Below are 27,648 nucleotides of genomic sequence, written 5' to 3' on the forward strand. Positions count from 1 at the left end.
GGTTACTCCCGTGGCATCGAATAGAAATCGCGAGGCGTGAATCGCCAACGTCCCTTGCGAGTGTTTAAGAATAACCACCGTAGTGCTACATGCTTAATCCATGGCATGGGGGGAAAGTTGTTGAATATACCACCCTCGTAGGTCATATCAATCGGTCACTCGCAAGGCGGCGGTGCGGTGTGGGAGCCATCAGAGCACAGTCTTGTCCAGGATCCAGCCAGCGGGTACTTAGGAGGCGTGGCCGTTGCGCCTGTCTCCAAGATCTACGATGCACTTGTTTCCCTTGGCGAGCTCCGAAAGCTCCTTGAAAGTTCAGGATCGGATTCCCCTCTCACGTTGGGTGTGTTGCCGTCCGCTGTGCTCGGAGTCAAGGCAACGTTTCCAGACTACGACGCCCCAGTCATTTCGCAGACGATGAAGACCCGAATCGAGCTTGCAAAGATCGGCCAGTTCTGCGACGCCGCCATCTCAGGTCTCACGAGCGATTTGGGCTTCGATGCTCTATCTAACTTCACTGCCGAGTCGGACACGATCTTGAAGCAATTTCAGGAGTTGAACGCTCCTGCTCAAGGTGACAGTGCTTCCAAGCCCCTGCTTCTGATTCTTGGAGCGGAGGATACTATTGTTTCGGAGGAGTCCGGTACTGCTTCATGGAAGGACTCTTGTGGGCACGGGAATATCATCCATTTGAGTGTATACCCGGGCCTAGATCACAGTGCTGTTTTGACGGCTGCGACGCCTGAGTGGCTCAGGTTCATCCAGGATCGCTTCGCTTCGAATCCGGTTCAGAATCAATGCATGAACGAGACTAAGATTCCGTTCGATCTTGACAACGCTCAGCGGCCGCTGGACACATACTAATGAGATTCCATCATGGGACGCTCAAGACCCATGCGGACATGGATAGATCTCTGATTCGTTACCAAGTACATCTTGAAAATATGGGGTGCCCGAACATTCAGTCACAGCCTTTAATGCACGATAAGAAGAGGCCAACTCTTAGCATGTCGACTAATGCGCATGTTTACTCTATACTTATTTCCTGTCACATAGGTATTCAAGGAAAACCTTGGCTAGTTGCAACACAATTACATTCATCCAATTGACTAGCCAGAGCTTATATCAAATTCGCCTTGTGATACTATTGCTCCATCCCCCTGCGGTCATCGAGATTTTGGCGTTCGTTCCTGCCGCATTGGGCAGTATAAACGCTGCGCTTCATGTGACTGATTTCATAGTGCATATGGAAGCGGACCCGAGGGATCTACATTTCCATTGCCGCCGTCGCGTCTTACCTGCGCAATAATGCATGAGACTGCAATGTCCGACTTCCTCCCCCAAGGCTGTTTATTGGCAGCCGCTGGGCGATCTTGGTCATCATGGCAGTGAGCCTGAATCCACCCCACATGGTAAGTACGCCATAATGAATCGGTGCTCAAAACGTACACACTCACCCTCAATTGGCTGACACCAGCTGCTTTTCGATTCTGCCTTGCTGACTTGAGGACACATCACAAGGACAAATTTGGGTTCTGAGGGACGTTTCCTTGCCACAGTTCAAGAAGGCAGATATCAGCTACTAACAGTTTGTCCAAATTCCATCCCAAACTCAGAGAGCACAAAGAGCGAAGGAGAATGTCTGTTTAATGCGTTTCAGAGATACTCAAACGTCCAATCACTCACAAAGACAATTCTATTGGTACTTATGCTCTGCTCACATTCAAACTTTGGCTGACTGTTTTGGCTCTAGGTTTCCTCAAGATTCAAAACACGGAGAAGAAAATCACCATGTCTCTTATCCCGATTGATGACTTTTCGGAGTGCGATATTTGCTCTGGCATCTGGAGCCGACTTGGTGATTTTTCCGACAACGCACGAAGTACATCAATAAATCTCGGCTCTTTTGAGGAGGCACTACGTTCCAATTGCAAAAGGCACAAACCCATTGTTGAGTGGTTCAAGCAGTTTTGCGAGAAACCAGGTCAAACTTTCCGCCCCTCGAAAACATCGAAGGACGTCGGCATTCATCGTCCTCGCCCAGGCGTTCTCGCTTTGACAGAATCCATCCAAAATCTCGGCCGTGGTGCCGAACTTTGCTTAATTAGAAAGGATTCTGTAAAGAACCATCCCGGTATCGCCCGCCTCCTGGACCCCAAATGGGTTAATTTGAGCGTCGTCAACCACTGGCTCGAGCAATGTGTCTCCTCTCACGGCGAAACATGCGAAAACCCGATGAAGATATGGCCATATCGTCCAGCCTGGGTCGTCGATACAAAGGCCAAATGTTTGGTACCAGGAGATAGTTGCGCCAGTTTTATTGCTTTGAGCTACAGATGGGGAAAGGCTCCCGGCTTGCACATTCAACCTGACACCATGTCAAATCTCCAGAGGCCCAACTCCCTTGACGATCCTGCTATCACCACCCAACTTGCGCCTATGGTGCGGCAAGCTATAGCCCTGACTTCTTCGGTCGGTCAGCGTTATCTCTGGGTTGATACACTTTGCATCGACCATTCTCGTATTGCCGAGAGCACAACACAACTTCAAAATATGGGGGCCATTTATGCGAATGCATCTCTGACCATCGTTGCCTTAGACCGGGATGCTGAAGATGGCTTTCCGGGCCTTAGAGACATCTCACAGGAAAAAGATCGAGATGACGAAGTTCCCATTCAATTTGGTAACGAGGAGTTCATTTTAGATAAGCTCAGCTACTTTGGTCTCACCTTATGGAGTATGTACCACGAGCGCGGTTGGACGTTTCAGGAGTTCAATATGTCTCCTAGACGACTCATTTTCAGCAAAGACTCATTGCATTGGATGTGTCAGTGCAGTGTGTGGGAAGAACATTTGCACCACGGGGTCGAAGCCGGGAAGTACCTGAATCCTCGCATGGGGGAAATCATGCGCGGCATGCCGAATATCAGGTCACTCAGCAATCTGATCGGCTACTACAACGACATGAAGTTATCCTACGATGAGGATTGTCTGCCCGGCATGACTGGATTACTTACTGTGTTCAGCCGCTGCTTCTCCGGGGGGTTTCTTTGTGGTATCCCTGAAATGTTTCTCGAAACCGCACTTAGCTGGCAACCTACCTGGTATCACACCGACCTCCGACGACGAGTACATTCCGACCGCTTCGATACAAGCCAACTACATCCATGTCTTCTCCCATCCTGGTCGTGGATCGGGTGGGAAGGACTTGTTGATATTGGAAGCTTGGAAGCTGGTCCGGCGAATCCGAGTACTTGGAATATCAGGGAGACGATCCCAATCACCACATGGTATGCTCGCGGCTCTCCAAAGACGGGGCAGAAGCGCAAGATCAAAGCTACCTGGTACGAGAATCGGGAGCTTTACAAAGATTTCGAAAGGCCCCTTCCGCCCGGGTGGACTCGACACGTAATCCCAAAGGTAACCAATCCGGGATACGGGGATGAACGGGACGGAAATGTTCTGCTGTATCCGGATGGATGCGATGAATCTACCTTCCGGCACCGCAACATGACTGAGCATCGCGAGGAACACGACTGGCACTGGCCGTTTCCAGTGCCAGACATAGACGAATCTACACAGCCGTATATGCCAGAACAGACGCCATACCTTTGTTGCGACACTCGCCGTGCCTTTGTCTTTGCTTTTCAGGCAGGTGACGACAACGACATCACAAGATACAAGTCAGGTCAATATAACAAAGTTGAGCTTTACAACAAGAAGCAAGTTGTTGTTGGGAGCCTTCATTTACACAACAAGCAGCAATTGGAACATTTTCCGCCGCCAGAGTCCGATTGGGCTATGGCGAAAGAGATCGAGTTGATTGCTATTTGTCGGGCACGCGGGTACAAGCAGACCTTTGATGATAGTATCGGCTGTTACACGGCTCCGTTCACTTCTTGGGATGTATACAGCGTACTGTGGGTGGAGTGGATCGATGGCGTCGCTCACCGTCTTGCGTGTGGCGAAGTCGACAAGACAGCATGGGAGGAGTTGGCTTTGGAAGACGTCTCCCTCATTCTAGGGTGATTGAAAAAAAAACGGTCAACATGCTGTCAACAATGAGTACATCAAATTTGAAGATTCTCTGAATGAGAGCACTTCTCTAGGAGAGGTACTCTTTGTTGATTCTGCCAACTGCTTCTATGATATAACTTTAGCCTATAGTTACGTTTCTGTTCAATAAGTAGTTAGCTAAAACCACTCTCGTTTTATCCCGTCGGATATGCTTTCAAGCTTCGTGTGGTGGCATCGGTCTCCCTGTACTTCAGTGATTAACCAAGTGACCCTATTCCATTGGCTTTGCTTGAACACTGGACGCTGAACATTTCTCTCGGTCGGCGGGATATAGCAGTCGCCAAAAGGAAGCCTCAATTGAACATTGTATTGAACTGTAGTTATGATTGTTTAGACCAATCACCATAACCGACATGATGTGGTCTTTCCAAACCAGCTTTAGCTAATAACGGAGCAATTCATGCATGAATTTCCCGGCATGTGACCGCAAGAGATCGACGAAAGTTTGCGATCAGGCCAACTGAGGTATGGTCACAGCATCATTCCCAAACTCAGAAGCTGCTTGGACCGAACCTCGTCCCACAATTCGCCGTCTAGCTAGAAGAAAGAAGCCTGGTGAGGGGCTGGCCCTTGATACGGACGCTGGTGCGAGCTCCGCCGGGGTTGGTGATGCGGACGTTGTTGATGGAGGGGTTGCTGAAGTTGATCTTGGTAGTTCCTCCGGAGCGGACGGCGTTGGTGCGAGCGCCAAAGTTGAGAGAGATCTGCGGGTTCGCAGTCGCACTGCGGCCCGCGCCAACGCCGAGGGGGTAGGGCTGGCGGTAGGTGAAGGTTCCCTGGGCGAAACCGGGGCCCTCGGTCGCGACGCGGCCGAAACCAGACAGAGATGCCTCGCCTTCGAGCTCAATGGCCCCCTCGCCGGCGCGGGTGACGGTGGTGCCGACGTTGGTGATGGAGCCCTCGATCACGGCGGTCTCAGCAGCCTCGGCACCGGTAAGGGCTGCGTCGACGGAGACCTCGACTGTCGCGACGACTGCCTCGGCCTCTAGAATCTCGATGGTGAACTCGATGAGAGCAAGCGCGCCGAGGATCAACTGAGCCTGGGCGGCGGCGATGAAGAGCGCGAGAGGGAGAAGGAAGGACTTCATTTTGGCGAGTTGATTGAAGAGGTAAAGAGTGTGGGGTTAACGAGTGTATGCTTCGAGCTCTAAAGAGTGAATGTTGTCGTTGTGAGGGATGAGAGATGGAAAGACGTGACAGCCGTTGAGCTTATCTTATATGTTCATCCTATCACCAAGTCGGTCGCCATCAGCCGCATTTCCCAACTCCGCGCGGGATTCTCGGATACCGGAGAATGAATGCGAAGGAAAACTTCGCTTTCGCGAGCCTCACACATATCAGAAAACTTTCTTTTGATTCAAATGGTCCATTTGGGACATGACTATCCCAGGCAGCAAGATCTGCGCCCCTAATCCAGGAATTGCCAGATGAACATATAAACTCAATCTTGGAGTTCGTGAACAGTTATTCTTGCCGGGATCCCGATTTTCAGATTTCGATCAGTCGCCTGATGTTCCCAAAGAGGAAAGCTTACGGCGTTCCAGAAGAACCTTCACTATTAGCTTGTATAACGGATACGAGAATGAGACTACGTGTTGATGATATTCTGCCCTCGGAGACCGACCGTATAGTGCCAAGTTTATGCTTTTCAGGTCAAACGGCAAGTCTCGTAGATCGGATCAAATAATGGATGAACATGTAAACTCTATTCCAAAGCTTACCGGTGCGCCCGTTCGGTTTTTCAGTGAATGGTCTCATGGTGGGGGCGGACACGGACAAGTAACAGAAGTTACTAAGGCAGGGAAATCCACGCCAAATACTTTACGACTCATGGCATGGGAACTTCCGAAAGGAATTCCAGCCGTACTGTTACGAAAATTTCACAGGTGTCGGGTTGGTTTGTACCATGGAAAAATAAATAACCATTCGGTGATGTTGCTGCCAACACCTCTAATGCGCCATACAGCAGGCAGTCATCTGGTTACGGGGGGGGCGCTCGATTGCGGCTCTCTAGAGTTGAAGTTGGCAGCGTGACAGCGAGAGAAAGCTTAATTGATCTGTCATGGTTGTACGATTCATGTGAGCCCAATTGCTTATCCACTTTACTCTTCTAGAAATAAGCTAGTCACGAACTGGCCGATGTCAATTATATTACCATTGTCAGCCTCAAGACTTCTCGGTATCCCACAATGGAGGCAGTGTCTTCGGAAATCGGACCAATGTGCGAAGCTGTGTGGGCTATGTCCCGAGCCTCACGGTTCATCACTCTCAATGGCTGTTTCTGATTAGCAGCCATGAGAGTATAAGAACCAGTTCCCAGCCCTACCAACCGTGAATCTGATCAGCAGCACATCCAGCATCTATCTGTCTTGACATTCATCCTTGAGTTACTTACACACTCATTTTTCGACTTGTCCATCATAATGCAATTCTCTTTCATTGCCGCAACTCTCCTCGCCGTCCTTGCTCCGGCTTGGGCTTATGAGGTTGCCACAGACAAGTGCTGCCAGGCCCAGCTTGAAGCCTGCCATAAGCAGGGCGCCAACGCTTGCATGTGGACCAACGCCGCCATCTGCGTCGACAACCCGAACAACCGCGTCCCGGTTGACGACACCTGCTTGAAGGCATGCCCTGACGCCACCGTCGAGAACCCCAATGGTTTCCTCTACAAGTTCCAGAAGCACGGGTATGCCGAAATACATCTTCATGTCCAAATGTCATGACTTAACTAACCGTTCTCCTAGTGCTCCCGCCGGTGATTGCGTCTGCGGCAACTTGAACCCCAACCTGAGCAAGTACTGCTACGGCGGTTAAATCACTATCTTCATGAAATGTTGATGAAATATCTGTTGGATGAAGTTTTAAAAATCATGTGCATACTCTATTTTTCTGTATGGTTTAGTGTAACAATAACTTTACGAAAGCGTTGCGCCTATTTTTGATGGACGCTTGTGTTGTGATACCTTCCTAGTTGCTGATTTCCTAAAACCGTGTCGCTTGCATAGTACACCCAACACCTTCACGGTACAACACTGCATTAGAATTGAATATATATTGAACTTGTCGTCACACACCCACAACCATTTGCCTTTGATGTTATGTTTGGCAGTTTGGTCCACTCTAGAGAAACTACCAAACAGCCAAGCATAATATTAAAGGTAAACGTTGATACATAGATCACGATAGTTTCCAGTAAAAGTCATCATCAATAAGTTGAGCAAGCTGTTGTTCTCCAAGAACAGCCCACAGCCTCCACATCTATACTCTCTACTCATTACAAAGGAACTCGAGCCAAATCATACTCTCCTTCTCATTACTGATTTTCGTTTCTGGCAGCTGAACTAAGCGCCACACACTCAACGGCCTCGCATCCCGAGGTGCTCACGACACATGAGACACCAAATCGAAGTCATGCCCATCACACCGTAGACCCGAACAATATGCGCTAGTCAACGTTCCTATAGTCTATGCTGATGAAATCTTCGATGTCAACGTCCTTAGAGGAGGCGAACCATGCAGCGACTAAGGCCTTTCTGACTGAATGATAGGAGGCGGGGAGCTGCTAGGCCGAACGGAGCTGGAAGAGGATGATGAAGAAGATGAAGTGACCGGCGGCGAGCTAGAGGGCGAGGAGCTAGGTGAGGAAGAGCTCGACGAAGACGTGGTTGGGACCGGACTGGATGAAGATGAAGTAACCGGCGGCGAGCTTGAAGGCGAAGAGCTGGATGGCGAAGAGCTGGATGGCGAAGAGCTGGAAGGCGAAGAGGTTGATGAGGTGGTGGGCGCAGAGCTGGAGGGTGAAGAACTCGATGGGGGTGAGCTTGACGAGGTGGCAGGAGCAGAGCTTGATGGGGAGCTGGTTGGAGCAGAGCTCGATGATGGGGGACTGAGCTGAGACGAGCTCGAAGGCACCGGACTGCTTGATGTCGTAGAGCTACTCACGGAGAATGGACTGGAGATTGGTGCTGTGATAGTAGGAGATGCCGGAGGGGAAGAAGAGGCGCTTGTAAGAGCACTTCCAGAAGAGGCAGGAGGAGATGAGCTGACTGCAATGGAGGAGCTACCGATACCAGAAGAGACAACGCTTGACGAGGAAGCTGACGCGACAGGGGGGCTCGAAGTGAGAGAGCTGGATCCCACAGACACAGGGCTTGAGGAGCTTGTAGCCAGAGGACTGCTTGCTATAGAGGAGCTCGGAATCGATACTGGACGGGTGCTGGAGCCTGAGCTGCTACTGCTGCTTGGGACACTGCTCGGGGCTATGCCGCCGACAATAACCAGGATGAACTCTCCCACAAGCTGGCCAGTGGCGGCCGGGCTCGAGACCGGGCTAGACGGCACATTTGTTGACGGGACACTTGTTGACGGCACAGATATGGCCGAGCTGCTAGATCCACGGCTAGTTGGTGATGAACTGCCTGAAGACACTGAAATAGGCAAGGAGCTGACTCCAGACGGGGTAATAGATGCAGACCCTGAGCTCGACAAGGAGCTGACTCCAGACGGTGTGACAGATGCAGACCCTGATGAAGAGGCGGGGGTCGATCCGGACGCAACAGGGCTGGACTGGGCGCTGCTTCCTGACAGGCTACCAGACGTCGTCGAAATACTGACAGATGCAGTGCTAGCTCCAGACGTCGTCACGGAGATGGTGCTCGCAGTGGTTGATGAGGGTGCACTATTCGCCAACGGAAGACTTGCGATGCTGGAGGACGACAATGTGACAGTCGCAGGAGTGATGGCCACCTGCGATGCCGGAATGACTGCAAACAAGGGAATGGCGTTGACCGCGCTTTGGCGTTTGCCAAGACGAAGACCACGACGACGCTTGTTGCCAGCCGCCGCACATTGTTCCGCGGGGATGAGAGGAAGATCCCTGATGACACTACCACAGTAGCAGGTGCCCTGGTCGGCACCAGTATTAGTGAGCCCCTTGGTCGCGCAGTAGACGGCGCAAGTGGCCGCACTATAGCTTGCAGATTCGGTGAGCGTGTTCCCACTGAATGGTGACTCCCCAGGTGTGACGCCTCTGCAGCCTTGAGACTGCACAACGAACGGAGCAGTGGACCTCTCACCGGTGACAGGGTCGATGACTTCAAAGTTCACGATCAAAGCTTCGCCAGGTTGAATTTTGAAGACTTCCTCAAATGCCACGGGCTCGGAGCTGAGTACAGAGATTGAAACAGATGCAGAAGATGATGGGCTCGCCGAGGTGAGCGTTCCACTTGATGAAGGCATTGTCGGACTTGCTGGTGGGGTCGAGCTGGGCGGCGCGTCTGCCGACGAAGAGGGCACGGGTGTCGGGCTCTGGAAAGATTCGGGCTCTGGCGAAGGAGACGGAGAGGGAGATTCCGAGGGGCTGGGAGACGGGCTTGGTGAAGTCTCTGGTGATGGACTGGGAACCGGTGAAGGACTCGGAGACGGCGAGGGGCTGAGAGAAGTTTCCGGTGTCGAAGACGAGCTGGGCGATGTCGAGGGCGATGGCGATGGCGAGGGCGAGGGCGAGGGCGAAGGCGATGGCGATGACGATGGCGAAGGCGAGGGCGAGGGAGAAGATTCCGGTGTCGGAGACGCGCTGGGCGATGGCGAAGGTGAGGGCGACGGGGAAGGCGAGGGAGATGGGGTTGAGCTTGGCACTGCCACCTCTGATGTACCGCTGCTCGACGTCGGTTGAACAGGAAGTAATGAAGACGACGTTGACTGGACAGGGGCTTCAGTGGAAGAACTCGTAGTTGGTTGGACAGGATTCTCCGTCGAAGACGTCGAAATAGGAGTGGGCTGGACTGGGACTTCCGTAGAAGTAGACGAAGTCGCAGGCTGGACTGGAGTTTCCGTAGAAGAAGTCGATGTTTGCTGCGCAGGAGGCTCGGAGGTTGTGGTGCTCGTTGAAGGCGCCACCGAGGGCTCCGTAGAGGAAGTTGAAGTCGGTTGCACGGGAGGCTCAGTCGAAGTGCTTGTGGGCGACTGAACGGGGACTTCGGACGTGGAGGAGCTCGTCGACTCGACCGTAGACTCGGAACTTGACGTAGAAGGCGTGAGCGGTGGCGCTGCAGAAGAGCTGGTGGTAGACTGCACAGGGGACTCAGATGTAGTGGTACTCGTTGATGCCACCGGGGGCTCCGATGTTGTGCTGCTTGTGGTTGACTCAATAATTGGCTCGGAACTTGTGCTACTTGTCGCTGGCTCTTCCGAGGAAGTGCTGGATGTGTTCGGCCCAGCGGCGGATGTGCTGCTGGTCGTCTCTTCCGCAGTAGAAGAGGCACTTGTTGTTGGTTCACCTGAAGACTCGGTAGAGCTGCTGCTCGTCGTTGGCTCAGTAGATGATTCAGGAGATGTGGTGCTGGTTGTCGCAATCGGCGGTTCGGAAGAAGTGGAAGTTGAAGTCGGCTCGGCGGAAGTCTCGGTGGACGATGCCGTTGTTGACGCGGCCTGTGATGAACTGGTTGACTCGACCTCCGATGTGCTGGTAGACTCAGCTTCCGTGGAGCTGGTAGATTCGACCTCCGTTGACGAGCTGCTAGGCTCAGTTGAAGTCGCCGTAGTGCTAGTCTCCGCGGGTGTGGCTGTAGTACTAGCTTCAGTGGACGTCTCAGTCGTGCTAATCTCGGTAGATGTCCCAATGGCGCTGGTACTCGATGTAGCTTCGGTTGATGTAGCTTCTGTCGATGTAGTTTCTGTTGATGTAGCTTCCGTCGAACTTGCCTCAGTCGATGTAGCCTCAGTTGATGTAGCCTCGGTTGATGTAGCCTCGGTTGAGCTTGGCTCATCTGTGCTACTTGCTACCGTAGAGGTCGCCGTTGTGCTCGCTTCCTCTGTAGAGCTGGTTGCTTCGGTCGATGTGCTGATGACGTCTTCTTCAGTGCTGGTCGCCTCGCTGGAAGTCTCCGTGCTCGAAGTTTCAGTCGTGCTTGTCACTCCAGCTGAGGTTTCTGTTGTACTGGCATCCTCGGTTGTGCTAGTGGCCTCCGTGGAAGTTTCCGTTATACTGGCATCCTCGGTTGTGCTAGTGGCCTCAGTGGATGTCTCAGTGGTGCTAGACGGTTCCTCGGTTGAACTGGAATCCGTGGAAGTAGCTTCGTCCGTAGCTGTGGATGTACTACTGTCAGTAGTGGCGACCTCATCCGGGTCAGCGGTTGTACTGGCCTCATCGGTGGTTGTACTGGCGGTATCAGTGGTTGTGCTGGCCTCATCAGTCGTGGTACTGGCCTCGTCCGTAGCTGTCGTAGTGTTGTCCGTGTCCGTGGTAGTCGCTTCATCAGTGGTTGTAGCCTCGTCGGTCGCAGTAGTTGTGCTATCTGTGGCAGTAGCATCATCCGTAGTCGTAGCGGTAGAATCAGTTGCAGAGGTGTCATCTGCCGTGGAGGTCTCAGTTGCCGTGGATGTGGTGCTGGTGGCTGTGACAGGATCGTGTTGCAAAATGTAATCGTAGCCGGCAGCACCACAGTAGTCGTCCCCAGTGCCCGCACAATTCGAAGGGTCGCAAAAGCTTATGTCGATGCTGTCTCCTGTGACGGTGTTTCCGCAGGTACAAGTTGTTCTCTGTCGTGCATAGTAAGGAAAGGGTGCGCAAAATTCTGCACAGCTCGTCTGGTTGACGTCCGGGCCGGTTCGTGGTTGATAGTTTGGGTCTCCATTACCGCCGATAGCGACCATGTCGTAACAACCTGGAAAGACTTGGTCTGCATAGGCAACTGTCGACAAAGACAAGACGGCCAAAACGGCCGCTTTCCTTAGCCAATTCATGTTGAAGCTAGATCTATGAGAGACAGCTCCAACGCCAAACAGCAAGGTTCTATCGACAGTTCGACGATGATGGGGGCTAAGAGCCACGAGCTTCTCCTAATAGAGAAGTAGGTCAAAGTCAAAAGAGACAACCAAACGTCCTCCTAGTCACCAAAGATGAACTGCGGAAAGAGCCGGTCGGAGTTAGAGTTTCGTCTGTGTGTCCAGAAACGCAAAGGGGGGAAGGTAGAGAGAAGAGGTAAGGCTCGTCCTTTTTCTTCTTCCCTTCCATTTTTGCCAAGACCAACGCTCGTGGGGACAACAAGAAACGCGGCATCGCCATTCTCATCCCTCCACCGCCGCATCGACGGTCTCACCCAGATCCCAGGAACCAGGAATGCGAAGAATGAGAATGCCCAGTGCCAGGCATGGAGGGCGAAACGCCCTTGAGCGCCAATCATTCCACCCCCTTGCTCGTCCTCTCCCTGTGGCCAGTGTGTGAGTGTCTCGCTTGTCTTTCCCCCCATCTCGGCCGGTCGACTGCCGCTTCGGAGTTGATACGAAAAGAGAAAATGGAGAGAAGAGTCTCATGGAGTGTACTCCGTTGGCCGCGCTGGGCTTTCCTTCGTCAGGTTAGGATCGTTGATTGTGGCTTGCGCTTTCCATAGAACTCGCGGGAATGCCTCGCGCCCCTGTATTTTCCACTGCATGCTTGGGCAATCAAGGGAATGAAACCCACGTGAGGCTGGAAGCTAAGCTGAGCCGAGGGAGGAATGATGGTAGGGCCGTTGTCCCAGGGATGCGGTGTAAACGGTACAAGCAGCTGATAAGCCGCATTAGCTGGCTCTGTTTCGGCACTCGGAAAAAATGAAGCACGAATAATTGCTGGCCAACATCGTACTGAGGAGGCCAGACAAACAATTCTAGAGCTCTTCCGCTCCGCTCGTGTCGCACGGAGGGCGGGACTCACTGCATTGGCTATGGCATGTTGTTCTATTAGGGAAAGCTTATCCCGCGCCGTAGAAAGGCTTAATTGAGTTCGGATCCGCAGGTTGATCGTCGTGGTGATGCTTGTGAATTCCTGTCCTTGTCTGTTTCTGGTCGATACGCATGCCGGTGGGTTGCATGATAGCATATGGTTTAACGAGTGACAGCTATAGTTGAATGACGTGCTAAGGTTAATGAGAATAAGGGGCTGCCCGTGTTGGCAGAAGACCGTCGGGCTGGGTCGGCCGCATGGCATCTGTTCGGAGCGGCCGCTCAAATAGACTGTCGACCCACCTACTCAGTGTCGCGCTTGAATCAGTAAAGCAGGAAATCTTCCTGCGAAATACTACGATCCCGCAATCGTCGCCTCAGCTTGTGTTCCAGGCCTTCAGTATCCCTCGCGTTATCTGCATAGTTTCCCGCCTCACTTCCCCAATGCATGAGCCCCTCAACGTAGCATGTTCCTACCATAGTCATCCCGTGTTTCTGCGGTCGTTTTCGCAAGACATGAGGCATCAGACCGCCCTCGAGGACGCAGAGGGCGTCTCCTGGGTGCATCTTTTCTGGCCCCAAGCCAAGCTGGCCTTTGGAGGTCAGGAAAAGTCGACTGCCGCTGGCCACAGCTCTGATTGTTTCTTCCACCCAGCTTTCGTCTTCCGGCCATACCCTCGTCGATTTGACATCCCCATTCTCGGTTCTGACATTGAAATCGCTGGTAAATGTGAAGAGCGGAAGGCTTAGATCGTCGTCGCTGGCGGGATTCTGTGCTTGAGACGAGATCGTCCAAAAGAGTGGTGGATCGCCCGCAGCCTCGCTGATGCGCAAGCTGCGTTCTACACCCTCCTGGAGGTGATTGTTCCAGACCAAGATATCGTTTTCGCTATAGGATTCCTTGCGCGGCCAGTAGTTCGCAAAGGGTGACGCCAGAAAACGGACCAACATCCAGTAAGACAACTGCTGCTCTTCTGCGCTGCTAAGCCAACGTGGTGATTTATAGATCCCGGGAACTCCTTGGAGTCTCGCCGAAAAGCAAAGAATACGCGAAATGATCGCCACGAAGGGCTTGCGATATTGAAGCTGACTTTCATTCTTGAAAAGCCGGCATATTGTGATGATTTGATAGAGGATCTCCTCGAGATTGGCGAGATCGCTCGCCAAAGGATCAGTGGCGCCTAGAATCTCTCCACACGGCGCCCCGGAGACGCTCAAAACAAATGACTGTTGTGGTTCGGGATGTACTGGAGCTACCTGAGCGGGTAGGTGATGAACTGGCTGCCAGTCGGCACCAACAACAAGGTCCCTGTCAGCCAAGCGTCGAAAATGCTGCTGTGGTAAGACATAGATATCTTCTGAGCCGTCCTGCTTGTAGTGTAAGAACCTAGCACGACTGGCGTTAAACATCTGGAAAAGGTCTCCGTGGAGGCGCACGCGATGTTGATTCCAGCCGGGAACCGCATAGTCCGATGACCAGTCAGGGACCCATGAAGGCACATCGTTCCGGGTCTTCGCAAGGAGGTCAAATGTTGTAACCCACAGAAGACCAGTTTGCTTGATGATTCCGTAGGCCACGCGTGCAAAGAGCGTGTGTACGCTGACGTTGTAGTCAGTACTAATGATTGAGACTGCTTTCTTCACGAAGTCAAGCGCAAGTCGAAGCAGGGCGAATATCTTGTCGCGGGGTTCGGATGATCGCCTGTTCCGGCAATTTCTTAGTAACCAGAGGAGCGGACTGTTGTTTCCGAAGGGTAGTGATCTGAATGATCTCATCATTCGTAGGTAGTCGATTGCATTGGCCTTTTCGGCCAAGAAGGACAACACTCTGGCCAACCCAGTGGAATCCGGTACAGCAGAGCTCAAAACAGCGTTGACGCCGTGTCCAATGAATCTGAACGGCATCGAAACGCGACCATACATGATGGTTAGCTCTCTAGCAACACAGGCTTCCTGAATAATCCACATGCGATTCCACCAGTCGCTGACGGCGAAAAGCCGGATTCTCTCCAACATGATTCGCAGACGCCGTTCATCAGTCGGTTTTCCCTCGTCAAACATCCACTGCTGTGCTTGCGTCGAGCTCGCATGCAGTGGCGCCGAAATAAAACTGTAAAGACATAGCATCTCCTCATGCTCTGTTAACGACCCTAACGTCGATTTCTGCCAAAGACTGATCGATATCTCGATAAGAGGCAAGTCCGTCCGTTTGCCAGTGAAAAGCACCGGATCGGCCAGTCCAAGTCTTGCGAAACGGCGAGGGTAATCTTGACGACTGCGATCCAAGCCATCGCCCACGTAGGCAATAACCTCGGTGGCGGAACTGAAGATGTCGTGCATTAATCCGACTTGGTGGCTCTTTTCGACAGCATCTTCCTGGTTGATGCACACGGAATCCACCCAGATGACGATGGATTCTATGGTTCGGCGAATGGCCCTCAGCGCCCGGTCGAGGTTGAAGGTGATGAAGTGGACATGACTGTTGACAATAATCTTGTTCGACCTTCGGCTGCTACCCCAAGCGTAGGACAACGCAACATACTTTTCATTTCGGTCAGCAACATACAATTCGGCAGCGAGGTCTTCGAGCCACTCGCCAGGCAGAAGACGAAGCAGACGGATCTCCTGGCCGCGTAGCCCTTCGAGGTATGTGGTGGCTGACATGGCAAGTCTGACGCGAGTGCTTGATGCAAAACCTGCTTCCTGTTGTCTGTGGTGAGAGGTAGGCAGGGATTGAACGATGAAAATGAGCTTGAGAGAGATTGTTAGCTTGGATTGTCAGCCTGCAGTTGAACATGTTGCCGATTGGTAGGATGGATGCATAGCAATGGTTGGCTGCCGCAAGGAACGACGAGGGGCGCAGGTGGACACCTCAGTCGATGTCGCCCATTTCCTAGGGAGAGTCTTTGCAGAAAAATACTGCCACTCGGCAGATGTTCACAGCCAACATCATCCCGAGAACCCGCATCGTTGTGAGAAGAACTGTGCCTTTAGAGCTCAACTGTTGATGAAAGGAGAAGACGGTTGGTGGGGCTGCAGCTGGCAGGGGCGACCGGGGACGCAGTACCCCTCCTAAATTACATAATCGCCATATGAGGTAAGGCAACAACACACACTGGTCCGTGCCCGGCGGGCATCACGAAAGGCTGCAATAATTTTTTGGGAGCTCCAGAAGCTTCTTGGGCCACGAACCGCCGAACCTCAGCCTCCCCACGACGACACACGAACCTCGCCAAACCTAACGACACGCTCCTTTTGGCCTTGTACTCGTCGTCACACAAATAAACCACCAAGATGTCGTTCGGAGGCCAGACCCCGACCATTATCGTCCTGAAAGAGGGTGAGTTTACCCCACCGCCCCTTTCCCGCCCGCGGGCCACGATTGACGAGTCTCTTGCGCAGGAACCGATACCTCTCAGGGCAAGGGTCAGATTATCTCCAACATCAACGCATGCTTGGCTGTCCAGGCCACCATCAAGTCTACTCTCGGTCCCTATGGCGGCGATCTGTTGATGGTCGACGCCAACGGCAAACAGACCATCACCAACGATGGTGCTACTGTCATGAAGGTCAGGAAGAACGATGCGGGCAGCATGATGGAGGTTGGATTGCTGACACGCGAATAGCTCCTGGACATTGTCCACCCCGCAGCTCGAATCCTCGTCGACATTGCGAGATCACAAGATGCCGAAGTCGGTGACGGCACAACATCCGTCGTCGTCCTGGCCGGAGAGATCCTCAAGGAGATCAAGGAGCACGTCGAGCAGGGCGTCAGCTCCCAGGTCATTATCAAGGGTCTGAGAAGAGCGTCCATGATGGCGGTCAACAAGGTCAAGGAGATCGCGATCGATACCAACGAGGGCAACAGGAGGGAAACACTCAGCAAGCTGGCCGCCACCGCCATGACGAGCAAGCTGATTAAGCGCAACACAGAATTCTTCACAAAGAGTACGTCGAAACCATCACCCTCCGATAGTGCCAGTTCTAACGTATCGCAGTGGTTGTCGACGCCGTCCTTTCCCTCGACCAAGACGATCTTAACGAGAAGTTGATCGGCGTCAAGAAGATTCCCGGCGGTTCCCTCACCGACTCCCTCTTCGTCAACGGTGTCGCCTTCAAGAAGACCTTCTCCTACGCCGGTTTCGAGCAACAACCCAAGTCTTTCCAGAAGCCCAAGATTGTGTGCCTGAACGTCGAGTTGGAGCTCAAGGCCGAGAAGGACAACGCCGAGGTGCGCGTCGAGCAGGTGTCGGATTACCAGGCCGTCGTCGATGCGGAGTGGCAGATTATCTACAGAAAGTTGGAGGCTATCTACAAGACCGGTGCCAAGGTCGTTCTCAGCAAGCTGCCCATTGGTGACTTGGCTACCCAGTTCTTCGCCGACCGCGACGTCTTCTGCGCTGGCCGTGTTGCCGCCCAGGATATGGAGCGCGTGGTCCAGGCTACCGGCGCAACTGTTCAGTCAACGTGCTCTGACATCCTGGCCGAGCACCTCGGTACCTGCGGCAGCTTCGAGGAGCGCCAGATTGGTGGCGAGCGCTTCAACTTCTTCGAGGGCTGCCCCGAGGCCAAGACCTGCACACTCATGCTGCGTGGCGGTGCTGAGCAGTTCATCGCCGAGGTCGAGCGTTCGCTGCACGACGCCATCATGATCGTCAAGCGCGCCATCAAGAACCACACCATTGTCGGTGGTGGTGGTGCCACCGAGATGGAGGTCTCCGCTTACCTCCACCGCTTCGCCGACAAGAACATCCCCCACAAGCAACAAGCCATCATCAAGAGCTTCGCCAAGGCTCTCGAGATCATCCCCCGCCAGCTCTGCGACAACGCCGGCTTCGATGCGACCGACATCCTCAACAAGCTGCGCGTGGAGCACCGCAAGGGCAACACATGGTCTGGTGTCGACTTCAACAACGAGGGCGTCACCGACATGATGGAGCGCTTCGTCTGGGAGCCCGCGCTGGTCAAGATCAACGCCATCCAGGCCGCCACCGAGGCCAGTTGCCTCATCCTCGGCGTCGACGAGACCATCCGCAACGAGGAGAGCGCCGCGCCTCAGGCACCCGGCCAGGCCCTGCCCCCTGGTGCCGCCCAGCGCGCCCTGAGAGGTAGAGGCCGGGGCATGCCTCGCCGGTAAGGTGGTTATGACTGGAAAATGAATGGAAAAGGAAAAATTCAAAAGGATTTGATGAATGGCGTCTGTATGATACCTAGAATTGCCCCACGGGGGTTTTGGCTTCCAGAAGTCTGAATAGACTGGGTCATTTGTCGTCTGCCATGAGCGGTCCACGTGCTATCATCAAGTAGCAGCATGATTCCATGTGATTTTCACACGAATGCATGCAAGTCATATAAGAGTGGCAGAGAGAACGCCATGTCGCGAGTGATTCTGCAAATGTCAACTTGCGGTGACCACAAGTTGACATCAGGCGGCTGCATGATTAGTACCGCGTAGCTGGGTATGAACCCAGGCCAGCCTACTCAGAACTCCGAATGAATTATCGAAAAACCAGACTGAGAAAACAGCATGCAAATGGTGCTACTACAAACAGAGGGCATTCTCAGTTCTAGATCTTGAATAGTTGATCAACTTTCAGCAGCTTGGGGGGGTAGTCCACAATGCACTGAAAGGCCCGCAAATACCAAAGCTGTACGTACCTTTCAGCAACAGGCAAAACGACACCTCCGGGGGCGGGTTAAAATGCTGTGAAGGCTGCAGGTGAGGTTACACAAGACTGGACGGCATGCAGGTCCAGTCCCAGCCCGCGCGAAGAGAACCCGGAGCCAATAATAAGTCTGCACACAGCTGATGACACCTGTCACTTTTGATAACTACCTACACAGGGAACTGCTCATCCTGCGTGTGGCCAGGCTGAAGTGGGTTGCGTTTCTTTGGTTCAGTACCAAGTAATGAAACTGTCATGTTGCGCTTCTCCTACCACTCTTTTGACAGGGGTTGACAGAGCCTCACAATGTCAGCAAGTTAACAACATAGAGAAGACATATATTAGTGTACACGCATGAGACACCTGAGACACATCTGCACACCGCTGAAATACTGGTTGAATTCAAAACAGTAGAGATTGTTGAATGTCGGAATTCCGTCAGGAGATGGGCTCGTTCGGTGTCGTCCATGAGACGGGGGCGGGTATTTGGCCCTGATGCTGTGCCTTGGCGTTCTTTCTCGAGACGACGGGATGTATGAGAAGTAGGAAGTCTATTCGTCTTGGAATGCTATGCCTGCCAAGTATGCAAAAGGGTCTAATAAAATGCAAAAGAAAACACCTCCGCCACGTCTGCCCACGAACGCCAAAAATTGTCAACTCGCCTCACCCCGCAGAGTACCCCATTCCATACATCTCCTTGTCCCGTCCCTTGTCTCCCATAGGCTCATCAACGTCGTCCTCCTCCTCGTCGCCTTGCTCTATCAGCATATCCAAGTCTCGATCCACAGCGGCTGCTTCCTCTGGCGTCTCTTCGGCCTCCGTGGCATTGAGCAAAGCTTGAAAGTCTGTGTGGTGTGGATGGTAATGATTATACGGATCATGCGACGTCGGCGGCGGTCCAATGATCTGCGGGTCGATAGGCTGGTACGATTCGTCTTGTAACATGGGATTATGATGCGGATGTCGAGGTAAAGGTGAATCAGAGGGGTCGCGGAGGGTATGTGACGGTGGTATTGACGCGACCTCCGCATACGGCGACGACCGCGGCGGGGAGAGAGGCGGTAGATGGTGCGGCTGCAGAGCCAGAACGCGACCAGCGGCGCTGACGCTCGCGGCAGACGGCATCGGTGTAGATGAAGAATCAGATAAAGTAGGATTCGAAAGAGAATTGTTAGTCATGGGCACGGCGCTCTTGTTCGAGGCAGCCGCAGCAGCAGCAGCCGCCGCCGCCGCCCTGCCCCTCGCGCCCCCATTACCCCCCGGCGCCGGCATCTTCCCCAGCTCCTTGCACTCCGCGCAGTTCCTGATCACGTCACTAACGGTCTCCTTGATGCGGCTCCAGTGGTACTTCTCGGCAATGGTGGCCGTCGTCTTGTTGATGCCGCCGTGGCTGGCGACGTGGACCTCGCGGGCGATCTCGTACTGGCGGCGCGGGTCCGGGACGACCTCCTTGTCCTTGAGCATGAGCCGGTCGCCGTCCAGCAGCTTATAGTGCGTCGCGGCGCTGCGGAGCCTGCTTTTCTCGGCGCGGTCAGCCCCCGCCGGGTACTTGCCGTACTTGAGGTAGAACTTGATCTTGTCGAAACGCTCTTCACTCACGAGTTCCTCGGATTCGCCGGGGACGAGGTCGCGCCCGTAGATGATGGCGTCGATGAGCACGCCCGGGTGCGACTTGAGGTTGCCGCAGCCCTTGACGCGGCCGATGCGCTTGAAGCCGAGGGCGTCCCAGATCTTGCACGACGCGACGTTGGTCTCGTAGACGAGGTTAAAGACGGAGTAGGTGTAGCCCAGCTTCGGCGCCCAGTCGATGTAGCACTCGCCCATGAGGCGGCCCACGCCGCGGTTGCGCGAGGCGTCGGTGACGAGGAAGCCGGCGTTGCACACGTGCGAGCTGCGCCCAGGGTAGTTGGGCTTGATGTAGAAGCTGCCGAGGCACTCGCGGGACCAGTCCATGTCCTCGGCGAGGTCGGCGCGGTCGACGTTGCCGAGGAGCATGATGGCGCCAAAGTTCTGGAACCAGTAGGCTCCGAACTTATCGGCGGGCATTCGGTCGGTCATCGGGTAGGTGTCGCCGCCCTCGATTTCCTTGTTGAGCTGGTCGCTGAGGTAGCGGACGAGGGATTGCGGAACCTCATGTTGGGACGCGAAGGGGATGATGGTGGCGACGGTTTGGCGGTCCCGGAGGGTCACTTGACGGGGGACGATGTCGGCCGGCAGTTCGGGCTTGTTCGGGTCCGGATACGGCGGGGCGCCGGAGACGCGGTAGATTGTGGGGCTGGCCGGGTCGTCCAGCATAGCCGGCATCTTTGCGACGGATCGGCTCCGCAGAGGGGGCCTGTGCTGTCCCTTCTAGCGGTGTAAGACGAAGAGGGGTAGCCCGTGTTGGGGGTTTGGCAGTCCGTCGGTTGCAACAAGTCGCTCGCTGTACGGGACTTGATGCTAAAACCTCACAAGCGATAGGGAGTTAGTCAACATTTCACATGTGTAGCAAAGCAGGCAGCAGCAGTTGAAGCAGACGGTAAGTAGCCTCAGGCGCGTTGCGTTTCCTCTTCTCTCCCTCGGACCCCTCTCTTGATGTCGCCAAGCAAGATGCAGATTGATTGGTAAGGAAAGGCTGCAAAAAATAAAGCCTACCGAGTTTTTGGAGAATACTTTTTGGGCAATGTCCTCCTCTTCCTCCTGTTGGTCGAGGACGACCTCCCTCCCCGACTGGCTGCGGGAATTCCCAAACGACCGACCTCGGCTCAGACGCCGATTTGGCGAAGCCGACAAATGTAGAGGAGAGTCTGCAGCGACTGCGCTTCCGACGCGAATGCGGTCGTTGTGGTGGCTTGAAGGGGTGGCCGCTGCACTTGATTATGATGCGCGCGTGCGTCCTGCTTTGCCCAGTTTCAGCCGATGACACCACAGCTACCATGCACGAATGCCTGACCTTGGCGGGGTGTGGAAAACGGAGCTGGCTGGCTGCCCTGGGCTTGTGCGTGCTGAAATGTTCGTTTGATGATGGTTTTCGACCTTGGGGAGGGGAAATGCGCAGGCGCGAAGTTTTCAACATGGGGGGCGGGGCCTGAATTATGTAAGCTGACAAGCAAGCCACAAGAGTCTCTGAACTGGGATGCCAAGCCACATGTGGCTAGGCTTCTCAGGGTGATCCTAAGTGAGGCTATTCCCAGGTTAGCACGCACAGCTCCTTTTCCCATCTAACGACAAGGCTCTTCAATTACATGCTTAATCATGTATATTGAACTCATAATCATCAATTCAAACATACTTAAAAGTTTTTTCTCCTGAGTTCCAGCCAGGAGGCACCCTGAGATAACCGTCAACGATGATGCCGTGAGCTGGGTTGAAAGCTTCCGACTTCAAACGCCAGAGAATAACCATGGCGTTCTGGATTCAAGATCACATGTGCCAAGTCTTCCAACGAGAGTTCTTACCTCCCTATCTTGGGGTCTGACAGACTCGGCCGGAATGTGTTTGAAAGTGCAATACCATGACAAGCTGAACAGGCGAGGCGCCAAGTGTGTAACCACACGAAAACTGTATTCAGCCATTCTCTCGGGCTCAGATCACCTTCAGCTATATCTTGGTATTAGCTGAAGAGATGCGCTCTGCTATATGAAGTGCCCGTCTGTCTTGCCTTTTTAGTTACGCACCCCTCGATTAAGCTCACAAATTATCGTATCAAACTAATACAAATTTACTCCTTCAACCGTTTATCTCCAACATGATTCAAGTGCCCTCAGCATCTCAAACGTCGGAGGTCATGTCGTCCGGCACGACAAACTTCGTGTACAAACCCCTGAGCCAGGATGAGATTCGAGTATTGCTCCTCCTCCCCGGTGACCTTGGCAGCCCTCTCCGTGCTCAGATCACACACCGGCATTTCGATCCGTCAGTCTCTCCTCCAGAGTATGAAGCAATGTCCTATGTCTGGGGAGAGTTGGGAGAAACAGCCACTTTGCACATCTTGAACGACGATTTGAATGATATCGGCACGATCCAGATCCGACAGAATCTAGCGTCGGCTCTCAGGCATATCCGTCATCACACCAATGATGGACACATGTTACAAACCCGTAGTCTCTGGTGCGATGCGGTATGCATCAATCAGAGCAACCTCACTGAGCGGGCAGCTCAGGTACAGCGTATGGGCGCCATCTACCGCCACGCTCAGTGAGTCATCTTCTGGCTTAGCGCTGAAGACGAAGATGTGCCTCGAGCGATGAACATCCTAAGAAACTTCGCCCCAGACTTTGACCGACAACTCACTGTAGCCGACTGGCGGTCCTTGATCACCCTCCTCGCCGATGCCTGGTTCAGGAGGGTGTGGATTCGCCAAGAAATCTGGCTAGCCAACAACTCAGCTCTCTTCCAGAGCGGCGACTGCGAGCTCAGCTGGGATGGGTTCTGCAACGGCTTGAAGCACCTGCGAAGTTACACCGTGGACCACCAACCTGCCCTTGACGAAGAGTCGCAGGGCTACTTTCGAGAGATCCTGGAAACAGCCTGCGATGTGGCTCTCTCCAAGCCCAGAGTCAACTCTTTCCTGTACATGCTCGTCATGACTCGGCATTGCGAGTGCGAGGACGAACGAGACAGGGTGTATGGTCTCCTCGGCCTACAGGACTTGCTCCAAATCCACCCAGACTACTCCGAGACGAAGAGCGCCAGGGATGTCTACTTCGACTATACGGAGAACTATCTGAGGACAGTTTCGATCGCCAACATCCTCTCCATGTGCGAGATGGCGGATAACCCGAGCTGGGTACCCGACCTCACGGTCCCGGTGCCTTCGCTTGGTGTCTACGGCATCGGCTCAGCCAGCAGCAATACCAAGACAGTGTACAGCATCTCAGCTGATCGAAAGCTGACAATTGCGGTGACGCACGTTGGGACTATTGCTCGAAAGACGTCTTCGATGCCCCCTCGACCCAGCCTGAAGGATGTGCAAAGAACATTTGCGTCCTGGGTGGCTGATTCATTCCCACAGGGTATCCAAGCTCACGATGGCGCTACAGTCGACGACATGGTTGCCACCATTGCGCGTGGCCATCTCAAGGAGGACATTGCCTTCGACGACACCAGCTTGGAACTCTGGCAGCTGAGGGACATCCTCCTCAGCGGTGTTCCGGGGCATTCGCCACAACAGTCATCAGACCTCGAAGTTGCTTCCCGGTCTCGCGCTGTGGACCTGTTATCCAAGAGCATGACAGGTATGCAGCTTGCGAGAACCACATCAGGCAAGTTCGCCCTAGGTACCGGCGCAGCTCGCCAGGGTGACGAGATCTTCGTGGTTCTGGGGTGCAACATGCCCATCATCATGAGGCCTGTCGGCAATTCGAAGTACAGGATTGTCGGGGCATGTTTTATGCACAGTCTTATGCGCTTTGAGGGGCTTCTCGGACCGCTGCCAGAGGGGTGGAAGATGATCTACAAGACCTTCAGCAGACCGGTCTTCGTCCACCCCAGCGGCATGATCACGATCAATGATCCGCAGCTAGAAGAGCTGCCTGATGGTTGGGATCAGAAGTCAGAACAAACGGGGAGGCTGCTGTGGAGATATGGCGGGGAGGGCGATTGGGAGTGGTTTGATCCGAGAATGGCGCCCGACCGTCTGAGGGCTCGAGGGTCAAGGCTCGTAGACTTGACGATTGTCTAATTGTTTCTTAAACAAAGACGTGTATATATAGGACAAAGGAACTTGAAACCCCTTTTGACTCTCGAATGACAGGGCTGAACCGTCTGCATGCTGGTAATAGAATACCCGCCTTCATGACAGAAAGGTTGATTCTGTACAGAATGCCGAGGTTTTCGCAGCCTTGTCTGGTAATGACTTATATCATCAAAACTTTCTACGGATTACAGAGCCAAGAGATGATTTGATACTGAAGAGTCTTAGTAGATATGATAAGACTAATTTCTAGCCTCCCAATCTCCAACGGCCTGCGCAAAGCGGTCACTCTCTCCTTTGACGGGAAATGCGGCCTATAAGACGATGCCTTTGCACTTTTTGTGTGAACTCTGCCGGAAACAATGTGATCTTTGTTGTTCGGCTCTTTGTTGGAGGTGGCTGAAACCCTATCCGCCAAAGTCGAACATATCTTAAGGCATTCTTCGTCGTATCATGCTCATACCCACCAGTCGATCTCAGTTGCATGCCATCTATAACACTGGCTGTTGCTCGCTTATACATAATTGATAAGTTTCAAACAGCAGAGCAAACGAGATGGGACTGGCCACTAACCCGAGGCTGATCTGGAGATAATGATAAGACCGTGGAAGATCTCATCAGTCGTATGCCTTCATCGGTCGTCCATAAACCAGCAGATCATCGAATAACTTACCTGCTCTCACCAAGTATTGCGTTTGCCCGGGATAGCATTGCGAGGGAATCATGGCCCTTTTATGCGAATGCTTGACAAGTATCCAAAAAAACTAGTCTGTCCAAATTACAGCATCACGAATGCGGACTAATGGCCACAATCACTTGTCACGTCCTCTAAATTTCCCGTACACGCAGCAGCTGCATGAGCTCTGCTGTGGAGATATGCGAGCGTATAAATATATGTTCTTTTGGCCGCAATCGCTCTCCTTCGGCAATAAATTCCGCTGGTAGCAGCTGAACAGCGATGTCGCGGGCTCCGTGTGGGCAGTAGGCGTTGGTGGCCTCAAGATTTACAAGACAGCACATTCTGAAAAGCGTATCAAATGACAGAAGTATCGTCAACTTCTTCCGTCATCCATCAATTTTCCCATCGGCAACGTATTCCTTCTTGTTTACACAGACGGCGTTCGTAGACTGGCTGTGGTGTTTGTTACAACTCCAAGGGGTTCGTGGAAGGGTGACACAGGATCTTTCATTCAAGACTTTATCGAATGGCTCAACAAACTAATCAATCGGCTTGTCATCTAAACACCGATCAACTTATTTTCCTGCTGAGTCCATCCCCGATGCTTGGGTTTCCCGATATTATACCTTGTCAGATCCAAAGATTCCTCACTTTTTCCCGAGCAAGCGGGGCATTTCGCCTTCTTAACGCATGGCTGATGCCTGACCTCCCCAAGACTTTTAGGCTGAAAGGAAGACAACACCATATAAACAGACGTTTCATTCAAGTAAGTCTTGTGCTTGTGCAATGGCACAGTGGCAGAAGTCCAAGCGTCCAACGCCCTGACTGGAACCTAGGTAGGCGGAAGTATTACCAGCGACGTCGTGCTCCAACCACGTATCACGAGGACGCTTGAGGATTTTATCCCTGCCTGACCGGCAGCTTCTCTGACGGCTATGTATTTCATGCTGTATACGAGCGGCAGATCAGTTCATATTCTCATCCACTACGTAAGCTGGCTGCCTATTTGCGCCTCCTTTAGAGTAGGCAATGGTTAAACAGCGTCAGGACTCAGAGACCATCAAGGAATTGATCAATCCCGGATTGTGAACCCAGATCATTTGCTTCATCAGTCTAGAAGATCTTCAGCACATCACTTATAAACATCCATTACCCATACTGCGAGAAGCTCATGAGACTTTGTGAGGTTCTCGACAGATCTACTCTTCGAGAGGATATAAAGGACAACACAGGATATCAAGAGTACTCTCAAAACAACCGCGCAATGTCATGGATACTGCCTAAAGTGATCACTTGGCACCGAGCTCTGAAAATGCCCCCGTGCCGGAAACCGAGCAGAACCGAGGTCAGATCCGCATCAGTGAGCAATGCCGGTAACTAGCCAGGGGGGCAGCTACCGTCCAGCTAGCTCTAGGGTCGTTCGTCACTTATCCTAAGTCATTTGAGACAGAACACTATTCTAGAGAAGATCAAAAGCCCCTGAAATCCGACTCCTTTCGGGGCCCAAAACAACAGAAGTCATGCTCCCGCGTCGATACTACTTCCAGAGTTCAAACCATGCCTGCTCATAGGGTTTGGCACAGACATGGAAGGATTGGTTGCTGTCTTTGGGTGTCTCCAGTGCAAAGAACAGAATTTCTTGTATATTCACAGAGCCCGGACATCAATCGCAGCTCTGGACTCACTTTCTCAAGCCGGCTTCTCCACGCCACGGACTCACGCCTTGAAACCCTCGGAAGCAGAAAACCATAAGCTGAGGCTTTGAATGAAGAATCATTTTTCAAATCGCTCTATAAAATAGACTGGCAAAGCTTCACAAAGCTCGTCAAGATAGTCGCCTAAAACCCGCCAGGGCCCAATCCGATGCTTCAGATGGTGACTCAGCATAAAGCCCACCCTATCGGCTTGATCAAGAAAGGCTGTCTAACAGTAATCTTGTCTTCCACAGTGCCTGCGGTGACTAGCAGTCACCGGTCTTCTCGTATGAGACAGGGATATACGGAAGCCAAACAAGATGTCGAGCATGGTTTTAGCGCGATCGCCACAGCTGAGACTTGGCTTCAGGATGCGAAAGTTCGTTGAACACGGTCCCCTTGGACATTGAAGCCGGGAAACCACACCTTCCGTATTGTGTGGCCTTTGGGAAACAGTAGCGGCCCGCCAAAGACTACATACATATACCTCGTGGGCCATCGTAAGACGCAACAGGTGACAACTCCTGACAGGTCTCCTATAAAACGACATGTAACCGGCGGAATGTGTCGACTTCTCATAACAGAAAATGCTCGGTAGAGCGCCGAGTCGCGAAAGAGAAAGGTTTCTGTGGACACCCTTGGCCGCGGATCCAGTGCCGAACAAAGATATTGCCGCCCTGGCCGGAGAATCCAGAGGTAATGTACTTTCGTGTCCGTCGAAACCATATTCTGAAAGGAATCCCCCAAAAGAAATACAGGATGACAGGATGAGAAGCCAGGCAGGCCATCTTGTATACACACGCCTTCTACGAAGACGATGCTTCGCTTCGATATGGCATGTGGACGGTGACATCCTTGGTTTCAAAGCATGTCGAGAGGGAAAGACTATTAAGTTTGGCCCCCCATGAAGAGACCGAGACAAGCAAGTATATATACTAGGAGCAATGGTCGATCCAAATACCCAACGGCCTTATGTCGGTGGTAGACCCTGGTGATGCTTCAGACGAACACGAGGAGAAACGAACTGCTTCATTTTGTCGCAGAAACCCTGGTGACAGTCCTCAGAAACCACAGAAAAGCACCAATTCAGAGCAAGAAACCCTTCAACGGGCAATTCTACTAATATACACACTCATACATTTGCTTTTCTCCCGTATGCTC

The 27,648-nt window shown here is 52.9% G+C and overlaps 9 protein-coding genes across 9 annotated transcripts; 5 read left to right on the forward strand and 4 right to left on the reverse strand.

The window, feature by feature from the left end:
* Window positions 1-414: 414 nt before the first annotated feature.
* On the forward strand, window positions 415-861 carry GCG54_00005566 (uncharacterized protein; the record flags this gene model as incomplete). The annotated part of the gene is made up of 1 exon (XM_045405588.1): window positions 415-861. The coding sequence occupies one exon, from the start codon at window positions 415-417 to the stop codon at window positions 859-861; it is 447 nt and encodes a 148-aa protein (XP_045260569.1).
* Window positions 862-2,373: 1,512 nt separating this feature from the next.
* GCG54_00005567 (uncharacterized protein) lies at window positions 2,374-4,026 on the forward strand (the record flags this gene model as incomplete). Its single annotated transcript, XM_045405589.1, has 1 exon — window positions 2,374-4,026. The coding sequence occupies one exon, from the start codon at window positions 2,374-2,376 to the stop codon at window positions 4,024-4,026; it is 1,653 nt and encodes a 550-aa protein (XP_045260570.1).
* A 581-nt stretch (window positions 4,027-4,607) lies between these two features.
* On the reverse strand, window positions 4,608-5,162 carry GCG54_00005568 (uncharacterized protein; the record flags this gene model as incomplete). Its single annotated transcript, XM_045405590.1, has 1 exon — window positions 4,608-5,162. One exon carries the CDS (start codon window positions 5,160-5,162, stop codon window positions 4,608-4,610), a length of 555 nt encoding a protein of 184 aa, XP_045260571.1.
* Window positions 5,163-6,497: 1,335 nt separating this feature from the next.
* Window positions 6,498-6,888, forward strand: GCG54_00005569 (uncharacterized protein; the record flags this gene model as incomplete). The annotated part of the gene is made up of 2 exons (XM_045405591.1): window positions 6,498-6,760; window positions 6,819-6,888. The coding sequence occupies 2 exons, from the start codon at window positions 6,498-6,500 to the stop codon at window positions 6,886-6,888; spliced, it is 333 nt and encodes a 110-aa protein (XP_045260572.1).
* An 820-nt stretch (window positions 6,889-7,708) lies between these two features.
* On the reverse strand, window positions 7,709-11,727 carry GCG54_00005570 (uncharacterized protein; the record flags this gene model as incomplete). The annotated part of the gene is made up of 5 exons (XM_045405592.1): window positions 7,709-8,008; window positions 8,689-9,238; window positions 9,300-9,774; window positions 9,859-10,014; window positions 10,173-11,727. 5 exons carry the CDS (start codon window positions 11,725-11,727, stop codon window positions 7,709-7,711), a joined length of 3,036 nt encoding a protein of 1,011 aa, XP_045260573.1.
* Window positions 11,728-13,098: 1,371 nt separating this feature from the next.
* Window positions 13,099-15,438, reverse strand: GCG54_00005571 (Heterokaryon incompatibility protein 6; the record flags this gene model as incomplete). Its single annotated transcript, XM_045405593.1, has 1 exon — window positions 13,099-15,438. One exon carries the CDS (start codon window positions 15,436-15,438, stop codon window positions 13,099-13,101), a length of 2,340 nt encoding a protein of 779 aa, XP_045260574.1.
* Window positions 15,439-16,068: 630 nt separating this feature from the next.
* On the forward strand, window positions 16,069-17,911 carry GCG54_00005572 (putative T-complex protein 1 subunit eta; the record flags this gene model as incomplete). Its single annotated transcript, XM_045405594.1, has 4 exons — window positions 16,069-16,114; window positions 16,177-16,376; window positions 16,401-16,722; window positions 16,773-17,911. 4 exons carry the CDS (start codon window positions 16,069-16,071, stop codon window positions 17,909-17,911), a joined length of 1,707 nt encoding a protein of 568 aa, XP_045260575.1.
* Window positions 17,912-19,103: 1,192 nt separating this feature from the next.
* GCG54_00005573 (Protein SPT10) lies at window positions 19,104-20,744 on the reverse strand (the record flags this gene model as incomplete). Its single annotated transcript, XM_045405595.1, has 1 exon — window positions 19,104-20,744. The coding sequence occupies one exon, from the start codon at window positions 20,742-20,744 to the stop codon at window positions 19,104-19,106; it is 1,641 nt and encodes a 546-aa protein (XP_045260576.1).
* A 1,423-nt stretch (window positions 20,745-22,167) lies between these two features.
* Window positions 22,168-24,102, forward strand: GCG54_00005574 (uncharacterized protein; the record flags this gene model as incomplete). Its single annotated transcript, XM_045405596.1, has 2 exons — window positions 22,168-22,616; window positions 22,638-24,102. 2 exons carry the CDS (start codon window positions 22,168-22,170, stop codon window positions 24,100-24,102), a joined length of 1,914 nt encoding a protein of 637 aa, XP_045260577.1.
* Window positions 24,103-27,648: the final 3,546 nt, after the last annotated feature.

The sequence above is a fragment of the Colletotrichum gloeosporioides genome (genome assembly GCF_011800055.1).
Source record: "Colletotrichum gloeosporioides strain Lc1 chromosome Unknown consensus_67, whole genome shotgun sequence".
NCBI lineage: Eukaryota > Fungi > Ascomycota > Sordariomycetes > Glomerellales > Glomerellaceae > Colletotrichum > Colletotrichum gloeosporioides.